The following is a 12,665-nucleotide window of genomic DNA, read 5'->3' on the forward strand; positions in this document are numbered from 1 at the left end:
TTAGACCAATCAGTCTCTTTCAACCCAACTCACTTCACAGGATTATTGTGAGGAAAGCAGGAGTGGGAAGGAGTATTGTGTATGTTTGCCAGCTTATGCATTTTATAAAAATAAGGTGCAATAAAAATCTAATAAATACACAAAAATAAACAAAAAGCCTCTAATGCACTCATTGATGTCAGAATCAGGAACAAACATCTGGCAAAACCAGGCTTTCTTTCTTGGTTTAAACTGACTTCCTGCGTAGCATAGGACTATCATACGTTCAAAAGAGCAGTGAAGTTATTTTTTTAGCAAGAAAAAAAAAACACGTCTAGTGTTCTTTTTAAAAAGCACTTTGACATTAAGACCCAGCAAACATTTTGACAGGTGCTAGTCAGCCCTTTATGGACAGAGGTCTCTATGAAAACCACGTGATCAGCCTCTCTTGTACTCCGAGCCAAAATGGTCTGGCGGAAAGAGACGCCTGAGCAGAGGGGAAGGACCTGACCGCAGAAACCGAAGCCTCTGTTGGAGCTGGGCAGATCTGAGCGAGGCCATGTCGTCGGTCCCATCACTGATGAAATGTTCTAGATTGCATCCATGACCAAAGTTGTGTCAGAAGAAGGGAGAAAACTGTTCTAAATCTGGAACACCTAAGTTGCCTTCCACTAAATGTGCATTTTGGGAAATGTAAGGAGTGAAGAAGAAAGAGTAATGATCAACTGTGTGGCTGGTCTTATGCATAGGTAGTGGTAGAAATAGTTGATATCATAGGGTCATTTGAAGAAAAGAAAAAAAAGACTCCCATTTGTCTAAAAAGGAAGAGTAAGAGACAATCTGAGGCCGAATAACCACACTCAATCAAAAGCTGTCAGAAAAGCTATATGAATAAAGCAGATGAATCATCCTTAGCGTGTCTGCCAGTTTCTTGTTTGCTGTAGTCCACTGGCAATCAGCATGGTGATTAGGATAGCCCTAATTTAGTTCACAGGTACTAAATGTTCTGATTCAGAATGGATGGCGCCTTCGGTTGAAACTGCCCTTAGAATAGGGATGGGCAAGTGGCTTCTAGTGACTGGTATCCAGGCTGAACACTTTGCAAAACCACACGATCAAGCAAGAGGTGGAAAGCAGGGCATCATGTACAAACGGGCAGTACAAAGTTTTTCCTGTTTGGGGGTTGTGAGATTTATTTTCTTTTGAATGGCGCCAAACTTACTTTAGCTACGTGTTATGCTGCAGTATTTTATTTCCAGTCTCAAAAAGATGGAAACTATGCTGACAACCTTCAGCAAGGCAGATTTTACGAGAGATGCAAAGAAATGGTTATTCACCCATCTCTTAAATGCAGGGGAAACTTAACCTGGAAAGCAAGAAGCCTGAAAGGAAAACTAGACCAGGTACAACTTTATTTCACAGTGAATTTCCAGGAAGATGCTGTGGCTCATAGTGCTAATGTGATTTGTGGTCACATTCAAACTGAGATATCTGGCAGGAAATACTGTTCTTTTCTGCTAGTAAAGATCATTTTTTTAATGCTGTCTTTTCTGAGACATCCCATCCCAGAAAAGCAAAATTTAGAAGACAGAGTGGAGAGAGATTTCAAATGAACACAGTGGGATGTAAAATAATTTATTTGTGGTAGCACCCACTTTACCTTCACTAATCTAAAAGCCACATCAACATTGTAAACCCTGCATATTATTTTGATGGGAGACCAAAAGCAATACCAGACTTCAGTATTACAAGAAAACAACCTAGGTATGTCAAACTCAATTTGAGGGAGACTTTGTTCTTATCTTAGTTAACTGTTTGGCTCATATAACAGGAGATTAAAAAGTAATGTGAATGTGAAGATTTTTTTTTTACAATGGTTAACAATCTCTGTGTGCTGTCAGAAGCACATTGAAATCATTGTTGTAAGATACAAATAGATTCAACATCAAATCAGATATATTTCAGAATTCAAGTATTATAAAATATTTTTAATTTTTTTTTGGCTTTGTGGAGAAAAATATAGATGAGACATGTCCATCATAGTTTATAGGATAAATACTGTATTTTCCCTTTATTCATATAAATATTAAATATTGATTTTGACACTTCTCCTTTTACATGACTAGCATTTTCCAAAAAACATTGAAGGGCACCAATGTTTATAGAGACTAGTGATGTTTCCCTCCAGAAAATCTAGCACCTTCTTTTAAGCATCTAAGCGTTTCCATCCATCTTATTCAATGCAACTTTTTCAAAAGGATGGGGCTTGTCATTTTTTTCATCATGTTCCACTCTTTTCCCATCCACAAGTATTGACTCTTTGAAGAAAAAGTCTGATAGCTATACAGTCTAGCAGAATTCTTTATTGGCCAAGTGTGATTAGACACACAAGGAATTTATCTTGGTGCATTTGCTTGATAAACTATGGGGGTGAGCTATCTGGGAACTCTCGCCAGTGCATTACTATTCTCCCCCTACCTTATAGAGCCAGGTTGCTGGTTGCTGGTTGTTGGCCACTGCCATTTCTTAGGCAGTAGTGATGAATACAATCACTATAAGGACAATTGTTTTGACAACATATCTGAGGGCCTAGCAGCTAAGTGGAACTTTCCAGAATGAGGACAAGGGTGGGACATCGAATATTTCCTTGGCAAACGTCATTGGTGATGAAACAGAATTTCTCATGCCACAGCAAGGGGCTTCCAAAGCCTCCTCCATTCTCTTTAGAAAGAATGATCAAGAATCAGGCAGGAGGTACTCTATACCTGACATCCATTTGGGACTAAAAATATCTTTAAGCTCCTTTTGTTAAGACACCACCCCTGCTCTCTTCAAACTTACAAAAGGAAAGTGATACAGATTCGTACAGAATTTATATAAAAGGCAAGGAAATCTCTGGGTTGCGTGGGAGGGAGAATGAGTGGGCACTGCTGTCCCTGGTGGGCAGAAGAACAGCGGAAGCACTGAGGTAAGATGGAATCAGTGAGGCTGGGCTAGGCTTGGGTGTGGCGTACCCTGAAACATGCCACGGGATAGTCTTTAATGAAGCGCGAGTGGCCGGGGCGGGCTGCGTGCTTTGTAGGTGACTCACCCAAGTGGGAGGCATTGGCATGAGTAATGCGCTAGATTTTTATGGCAGCTTTACAGGCATAACCATATTCCTATCCTTGATCTGGAAATAAAGATATATATTTTAGATATTTCTGTCTCCGACAGGAAAACAGAAACACCAAGCAAACTAAATGAAGAATATTTTTTGTGGAATTCCTAACAATGCAGGAATGTGCCTTACTCTTCCATATAATGTTTCATATTACTTAGAGTTTTTGGCCGTATTTATCTTTTGTAATAGCATCCAAAATTTCACTCTCAAAATGCTAAGTTTTATTTTTTTAGAATTACATCATTTATGGTGTGCTAATAAACTTAGGAAATAGAGTTTCTCTTTTGGGCTAAGAGCATTATTTCAGCCAAATAGTTAAATATTTGACAGAAAAGCTGTAGCTTAAGGCAGCAGTCCCCAACCTTTTGGGAGTTAGGAGCTGGTTCCGTGGAGAGTGGTTCTTCTGTGGAAGATTGTGTGTGTGTGTGTGTGTGTGTGTGTGTGTGTGTGTGTGTGATGGTTTCACACAGTGCAGGCATCCTGCATATGAGTGGAAGGGACTTGCACTGCTTGTGCGGCCCAGTTCCTAGTGGGCCATGGACCAGTGCTGGACCTTGGCGTTGAGGTTGGGGACCCATGGTTTAAGGTATATGATGGACGTATTTCAAAAATTCATTCATTGTCTATAAAACATACAATGTTTAATGTACATCAATGAACTCAAATCACTAACACGCAATCTCTGACTAGTCTGTTGTATTCTGTCAAATATTCGATCACTTAAAATTATGCCTTGCTGAAAATAAGCCTTTGCCTCAGCTTTCAACATTCACTGGGAATTCGTATGGGATCCTTAAGGAGACAGTGTTCCCCTTAACAATAAGAGGGCCAGTTTGGTATAATGGCTAGAGACCGGGAGAACATGAGTTCTAATTCTACTTTAGGCATGCAGCCAGCTAAGGGGTCTTAGGCCAGTCTCTCTCTGTATACCCTAGGAATGAGGCCATGGCAAATCATTTCCAAAAAAATGTTGCCAGGAAAACTGCAGGGACTAGTCCTGGCAATTGCCAGGAATCAAAATTGACATACATATTTCCAGAGAGACCTGGAAATCTTCAGAATCTACTAGCACTATATGGGCAGGAAACAAGAATAGGAATTTCCAAAAGAGAAGAAGGAAAAAAGACATTATGTAAGAATCTTTTCATCCTAGAACAATCTAAAGGTAACCTTTAGGCTACACTGGATTGGATTTGAGGTGAATCCAAGTACTGTAACATGTTTTATAATGAAAAAAGCTATCTTGGTTTCATGCAAATAGTAGTAGGGATTTTTCTTCTCCTGGCCCTACTGAAACCTACACATGCAGGCACACATCCTCTAAAGTTGCTATTTGCATCTGGGGAAGTCTTAATTGGCCTTGATTGCTTTTAACTGTTGCTATGGGAAACCTTTCCTGTGGAAAAAAACACACACAAAAATTCTGCTGACATGTCAGATTAGTACAAAAATCCATGCAGCCATTTTGCTTGTAAGAAAGAAGGATGGAAGAAATAGGATTGATGGGGAATAAGGATTGCTTGACAAAAGGGTTTTCTGGTGAACTCTTCCCCCCCACCCCGCACCCCCCAGCATTGAAATATCCTGAATCACTCCAAGCTAAAAGAGCTATCTGTTCCCAGGGTGTGAGCCACGCATGTAGATTTGATTTGTGTAATGGGTTTGGGGAAAATACATGGGAGTGAACAAGGCAAGTCCTTTTCTCCTATAATTTCTCGAGGGAGTGGCGGGATGTGGAGGAAGGAGGGATGGGGAATGCAGGCTTTGCTCCCCCGGTCACAGTGCTCCCTTTGCCCACAGCTCCTTACAAGTGTGCTCCCTGCAGGAGATTCGTGGGGGATCCTTGCCTTCCTGTGTGCCACGCTTTGGAACCTGCCTGGGGTGCCTGCCCTGAACCGCACGGACCAAGTGACCACCAGACAGTCCATCCAGCAGATGTACGACCTTACTCGCTATCTGGAACACCAGCTGCACATGCTTGCGGCCACTTATGTGAGTGTAGATGCTTTGGGAGAATGGAAGCAGCTGAGCTGAGCAACTGCTTGGAAATTCTTTTCTTGCTTCCTTCCCCCTTTCCTTGAACCATCTCCATTTCCCCACCCACCCACCCAACTGGCTTCCTTGGAAAATTCTGCCTCCCTCTTTCTCTCCATTGGGATATCTTTGCAGCAAGGGAAGGCCAGGCTTCATCCATGTGTATTCTTGGCACGGGGGCTCAGTGCACCTCAGGTCACTTTTGCATGGAGGATTCCTCTTGTCACTTTTCCATAGGACTCAGGCAGTTGTCGTCGTCCCCCCAAATTCTGGAAATTAAAATGATGCAAGAAGTGGTAGGGAAAGATGTAAGTGCTCTAAACAGAAAACAGTGTCATTTGGAGCATCATAAAATTGTGAATAGGGCTGGTGCATAAGAACGGAAAGATTATACAACCAGATACTGAATCCTGAAAGCCCATTGCAAGAGAAGGAAGGATGTTTAAAGGCAACAGACTGATTCTTCACATTATTTGAAAAGGGATTTAGGAATATGGAAATTTTGTGCTTGCGACACTTTGTGCCGCCACCTAAAATTTCCTCCTCTCGTGAATAGCTGAAATACTGCTCTCTCTCCACAGCTAGGGCTCTCTCTTGGCAGAAATATCTGACATCTTTTCTCCTCCCTGCCTTCAGGCACCGGTGGAGTCTCCCTGTTTACAATCCGTTGTGGATCTCCCGCTGGGGTGAGGTGAGGCCTCGTCTGTCAGAACTTGCCAGGGAAACGCCCGACTGTGCAGAAAGTGGGGGTAGCCCCTCATCAGCTTGCATGGCATCCCTGCTCTCTGGCCTACCTGGCATTTCAGGCCCTACCCCTTGGCAGCTTTCCCTGACTCTGAGCATCACTGAGCTATCCGATCAGGAATTTGCTTGGTTTGGACCATGGAAAATGCAGGAGCCATGTTTTCTAGCATATCAACATTCCAGAAATATTTTTTTAAGGAGGCGGATCAAGAAGGTCAGATTTTCACGGTCTAGAAAATTAAAGAATTGTGCCATTATACAGCAACTAGTGTCCATTCACTGAGTTTACTTGATGTGCTCATTTGATGAGAACTTCTGTCCCAGAAATAAACAGATTTTAGTAATAATAAGATGAAAGAAGCTGATCAACAGAAGCAAATTTAATCTAAAGCCAATTCTCTCACTTTGCACATATTTTGCTTGTGCTGGTTTCCATATATATATATATATGGAATATGTATATATATACATGTATGTGTGTGTATGTGTATATGTATGTATGTATATATATATATATACAATATATGTATATGTATGTATATATATATGTATATGTATATATACATACATACATACAGTACATATGAGAAGAAACAGACATCCTGCAATCTCCGGAACTTAAAATTACATTTATTGTACTTACTAAGCGTTCATCAGCCTCTGCTGACATCGTCAGAGTATTAAGCTATCATTACAGAGATCTCTGCCTTTATATATCATTAATCAATTTAGCCCTTGCATGCGTGATATAATTAAAAGAGGATGCCTTCTAAAAGAAGCCTGATTTTCCAACAGCAATTCCATCAATAGGCATATCAAACTACCACCGACCTACCAAGCATTGAGACACCAGGAAAGACCCTGTAGGAGAAGCAGAGATCATTTCCCATTGGGGAGCAGGGACCGATGGCACCCCCCCACCCCCCCATCCCTGGGCATGTGGATTCATCCTATGAAGGCACAGCCAGGCCTGTCCAAATACAGAGGAGTCCAGCAGAGCTGCCTCAAGTTAGACAGGAATAATGAAGAACAAGCCAGGCCGACCACAAGGCAACAAATTGCAATAGCTGGCAGTTTAACATCACCTCCTAGAGATAAGCATTCTGGGTTGGGTCTGGCAAGGGAGGAAAAAACAAGAAGAGATAAGGCTCCTTTGACCAACATGACAAAAGCAAAAACAACAGAGTTAATTACAGATGGAAGGCGGTGGGAAGGGCCTATCACACCTGCAAGGGCTAAATTGATTAATGATATATAAAGGCTGGGCATGAGCATGGCCAGCACATGATGCATTTGGCTCGTGGGCCGCGAGTTTGACAGCCCTGACCTAGAACCTGCCAAATGTAGGTCTCAAGACATTTAGAACCTGTAACATGCTTATTTTATGAGATCTGGTGGGACTGGTAAATTGGAGAAAGGTGTTCCTTCAAATAAGCCAGTCTCATGCCATTAGCATTAAAGGTCAATACCATAATAGACTATCTTCCATCTATTGCAATTGTCAAGAAATCAGAGCATGATCCAGGCCTTTAGAAATAACCTAGGCCAAACAGATTAAGATTTTAGTAAAGCAAAGTAAAAATTGTTTCCTGCAACCTAATAGTTTCCAAACCTTTGGAACTGTGATTCTAAGCATCAGACTCTTTAGTGAATTGGTGGCAATATAAACTTAATAATAAATAAATATCCCCTCATAACTCAGCTAGGGGCTAATGGGACTTCTACTCAAACCATTTGAAGACTATCAGATTGGGAAAGAATGTTTAATATAGAAACCAATCTGAAAATGAAACAGAAGAGGTAAGGGTAAATGAAATGAAGATAAGGAACAGCACTGTAGCAATATGAAGGAGATTTCTGAGGCCAATAAGTGCAGCAGTTGGGAAATTAGATCCTATAGAAAGGCTATATGTTCATTGTCTTACCTGCCAAGAAAAACCAAGCACTATTTTTCCCGCGCTTTCCTGTGGAAATAGCATCCCATTTACTGAAATCACCTGAAGTTGACTCGTGTTAGTACTACCATTCCTCTCATTATGGAAGAAAGAAATCAACTAACTGAGAGAGCAAATTCAGGAGATTAATACACACGAGGAATTCAGAGAGTGGCAAAGAGATGAGTCTAATGGTTGAGGAAGTTGGGTTGATACCTTGGGGTGAAGGGTCAGGGGAACCGCCCATAGGCTATCTTAAGTAGGTCAGCATTCACAACTGCTTTATGGCTGGCAACCAAAGAGAAGGGGAAAACAAAGCAAAACAACACAAAGATAGCTAGGCAAAGTGCCCCATAGTCCCCAGATCTTTGCTCTGAATCTGTCAGGGAAGGAAAACAATTGGGCAGGCCATCCTGCTGGCAGCTTTTGAAGGGATGTTAGAAACCTTTCTCTAAGTGATTTCCGTAGAAGCAAAACTACTTCCAAAGGCTGACGTAGACGGTATGGATCAGTGGTGGGATTCAAACTTTTTTACTACTGGTTCTGTGGGCGTGGCTTGGTGGGAGTGCCAGGGGAAGGATACTGTAAAATCTCCAGTCAGAGGTGGTATTTGCCGGTTCTACGAATTACTCAAAATTTCCACTACCGGTTCTCCAGAACTGGTCAGAACCTGCTGAATACCACCTGTGGTATGGATAGAGAAAGCAGCTCAGGCAGCCAGGAGAAATGAAAGGACATTGACTGGTAACACAAGAAGGTCTTCCCACACAAGCTTTTTAGAGGCTGTGAATGTGAGGTTTAAGTGCACCAGATCTCTACCGTGGCCTTTCCTTGGTCTTCTGGGCTTGTGGGACACGCAAGGAATGGAATCCGTGGTAACCAAGGGCTTCATTAAGTGTTAAAAGGTACTTGCCTTTTCCTGTGACATGCTGAAGAAAGCTGTTGTCTAGCCAGTTCTCTTTGCAACATCCCTCTAAACACTAAAAGGATTGCCTGAATAGCTATCAAAACTAGTGGCCACTGATTGGCTGATCCTCCAAAACCTACCTAGATCCCTTCTACACAAAATTAGGTCTAATTGCATCTATGCACAGAATGTTTTCTGTAGTGTTCTAGATAGCTTTTTGATCCTCCCAATTAAATAAATCCCAAATAAATGATGAAATGTAAAGCAGAATTTTAACGTTTAAGATTCATACACATTTTAAATCAGCATTTTTGTTGATCGGACACTCCTTCTGTCTAAGCCCACAATCTTGCAGGGAATGAGACAACAGTCGAGACCAGTGAATGAGGTTAATAAGAGTTGGCTCATTGTCCATGTGTGAAAGCTGAAATTATTAGGAGAAGGAAAGCCCCTGACAGAGGCAGGCTCATATCACTTCATTCCTTAAACATTGTATCTTTCAAAAACCTTCCAAGTGCACCAAGTTCCCTTCCCTATTCTTTCACCCTATGAAACCCCTATTCTTAAATACTGTATAACAGAATTCCTCTTTCTCCTTTCCCCCTTTTCTCCTGTTGGTCTCATGGTGATGGCCACGTCCCAGCCTGCCTGTTAGCTGATCTCTGCTACTGCTATAAAATTGTTTGGGGAGCCTCTACTTGCCCTCAGGCAACGGAGAGGAAATTAATTTGTCTCCTGAGCTTGTCAGGTTCTTCACACACCCGCAGGGTTTGACACACCTCCCTTCCGCTTGGTGCTTCATCTACCCCACTGCCTGGGCAATCCTGCTGCCTGCGGGACACCACTGTTGGCGGGGAGGGGGGGGGAATCCCAGGAACGCAGCCCAGCAGGACAGGCAGGCAGGTGTGAATAAAGCCAGCATGCGCCTGTGTTTGTAGCAGGATGATCAGCCGGGAAGCAAGGATCTTTCAATGATAGAAACTTATGAACTGCAGTGGCAGCATGGAAGTGCAAGAAGTGCAACAGATAACAGCGAGGTCTTTGCAAATCAGTGGATCCAGGGACACTTTGCCCATGCCCAGGGATGGGTTGGTCAGCAGGCAGAGTTGGGCAACAGCAGTGTACAGAAATATGTCCTCTTGCATGTAGCACTGTGTACAGGTAGTCCTTGACTTATGATCACAAACTGTAGCAAAAAGATTATAAAATTGGGCATAACTCACTTAACAATTGCCTGGCTTAGGCACTGAAATTCTGGTCCCGATTGTAGTTATCAGGACTACGTGTACTGCAAATGATCTTTCCTACAACCAAGCTAAGGTCTTATCCATCCTTCCATTAGCAGAAACTCTTACCAGTTTCTCGCACCACTGATGTATATTCAGTTTCTCTTATCTGTATTCCTGGCCACTACCAAGTCACTTGTTTTCCTTCCAGCTCATGGAAGGCGTGACAGCTTTTGCACAGCTTGAGACTGTTAAAATAAGCAGGACACGAGAACAACTTAAAAAATGGCAGCTTTCCCACTAGTGGACTGGAGATCAAATGAAGCAACATTAGGAGGGTGGGTCACAGCAGAAAAATGATATTGTTTGTTTTATGGTTAAGTGCAAGTGGACACATGTCCTGTGATCCCATATAGACCAAGGGTCTTCAGACTTGGCAAGTTTAAGACTTGTGGGCTAACATAATTCTGGAGCTAACATGACTGGAGGAGGAATTCTGGGAGCTGAAGTCCACAAGTCTTAAAGCTGTCAAGTTTGAAGACCCCTGCCATAGACTTACATTTCCTTGTCTTGCCTGTAAGAGAGAGAGGAAGCATTCATAAGAGGCAGTGGGTGGAAAGTACTAGGAAAGTAGGTATTCCTGTTCAAGTGAGTTTAACACTTTCTTGTCTTTTCTCCTCAGCTCAACTACCTGGGGCCACCTTTCAATGAGCCGGACTTTGACCCTCCCCGGATAATTGGGGTAGAAGCTGTGCCAAGTGCCACCGTAGACATTCAGGAATGGCACAGCTTGAATGACAATGCCCGGCTAGCGGCTAATTACCAGGCCTACAGCCACCTGCTCTGCTACCTGAGGACCATGGATGGCACAGCTCCAACTGCAGTGCCGAGTCTGCGCCACAGCCTCACCCACTTTCGGGCTAGCCTGCAAGGGCTGCTGGGCTCGATCGCAGGCATCATGGCTTCCCTGGGTTATTCACTCCCAACTCCAGGGCCCCCTCTAGAGATTACCCCACCCAGCCACTTCCTGCGCAAGATGGATGACTTCTGGCTGCTCAAAGAGCTACAGACCTGGCTGTGGCGCTCAGCCAAAGACTTCAACCGACTGCGCAAAAGGGTGCCTCCTTCCGCTGTTATGCTGCATCTGGAAACCAGAGGCTTTTGATTCCTGCCTTCACCTCATTCACTGACATCATTCAGACCTGCCATTCAAGGACTAGCACTTCTGAAAGACTCTAAACCCACTGCCTTCTCCCAGTTCCTCCTCAAAATTGCCCTCCTCCTCTTCCTCCTCCCGTGCTTTTTTTGGTGCTGCACTGCTCTCTGCTACTAAGCTGTGCCTCTGGGTGAGCAGATACACTCTATACAGCCTGTTTCTTCACATCTCTTCCTTCTCCACCTTGTGTAAAATTAATATTTCCTCCTCCTCCTCCTCCCTTTCTCTTTCTCTCTCTTTCTCTCTTCTTCTAGAGGGGCCATTCAATTTCCAGAAGGAGAGGAAGAGTGCTTCCCTTCCCACCTCCAGGATGAACAATTAAGCCCTGGCTGCAGGGCAGCCAATAGTTGCAGCCCCCACTGCTGATGCTCCAGTTGCCTTAAACTTCACTCTCCCCGTAGCCGGATTTCTCTGTATTCTCCCCATTCTGTTTAAGGGGCTGTGCCAATTAGAAGCTTACCAAGGACATTCAGTGATCAGGCACTTACATGGGAAGCATCTCTCCAGTCAGGTTGTAAAATATGTCCAAACTGAACCAGAGATGAGAGACTTGGTTTAGCACAATCACGTAGAGGTTTTCAGCTTTCTTACTCTCCCCAGTTAGGTAAGATCATTCATTCATCACATGTGCAGACCTAACCTTAGGATAATTGTTTAAGCCAGCTGTAGTGGCCACCGCTTGTCTACACTGTTCATAAAACAGGATGGGTGAAGCTCTGTGGTTTACACTGTCACTAGCAAAGGAGAAATTTCCCACATGTGGACCCGTCCACCATCCGTTCTCTCCATCTTTGCCCACCACTCCCTCCTCCTGTCAGGTTGTTATTCTAAGTTTGTTTATATTAATATTTATTTATTTTCAGATGTTATTTATTAGATTGTATTTATTGCAGAATTTATATTCTTGTATTAATAAATAAAATGCTTTCTCCAGGAGTGACATTGGTTTTATTTTCTCTCAACCCAGCATGCTCTACTCTAGTCACTATCACATTTAGGCTCAAACCTATAATTTCTGTGTATGTGGGTGCTGCATGAAAACGGTGTAATTATGTTGTTTTCTTGCACTAGACTTACAATCTTTTTTATAATGATTTAAGTTTTCATCAACTAGATCCTAAACCTGCCATATCCATCCTGATGTTTTCAAAATATTTTAGAGCGGTAACTCTAGAATTAAAACCCATAACAGCATAAATCAGGCCAAGCTCCACCTTAATCGAGCATTTTGTTCTTCACACAACTGCTTGAGCAGGGGGCAGTCCCTCCCAACTCTGTTTTTCTGTTACATCCCTTTCCTGTCATGGTTTCTGTAACTGGGGCTTGAAGCAATCTGCCTCCAGTCTGAAGATAGCCAAGAATCTCAAGTTCAATCTCACTGTCGATAGAGCTGCCTGCCATGATTTTTTCCAACTCCTTTTTTAAAGTTCTCCAAGCTGAGAGCCCTCACCGTACTTTATAG

The 12,665-nt window shown here is 42.9% G+C and overlaps 1 protein-coding gene across 1 annotated transcript in view; it reads left to right on the plus strand.

Annotated features, from left to right (window-relative positions):
- Window positions 1–11,790, plus strand: part of CLCF1 (cardiotrophin like cytokine factor 1) — a 49,331-nt gene extending 37,541 nt beyond the window's left edge. The window contains exons 2-3 of the mRNA XM_087920682.1: window positions 4,968–5,134; window positions 10,670–11,790. Of these exons, the coding sequence (XP_087776808.1) occupies window positions 4,968–5,134; window positions 10,670–11,152 (650 nt within the window). The 3' untranslated portion in view covers window positions 11,153–11,790. The remainder of the gene's footprint in view (window positions 1–4,967; window positions 5,135–10,669) is intronic.
- The last annotated feature ends 875 nt before the right edge of the window (window positions 11,791–12,665 follow it).

The sequence above is a fragment of the Pseudonaja textilis genome, chromosome 1 (genome assembly GCF_049901715.1).
Source record: "Pseudonaja textilis isolate UNSWEBS1 chromosome 1, rPseTex1.2, whole genome shotgun sequence".
In the NCBI taxonomy this organism is placed as follows: Eukaryota; Metazoa; Chordata; class Lepidosauria; order Squamata; family Elapidae; genus Pseudonaja; species Pseudonaja textilis.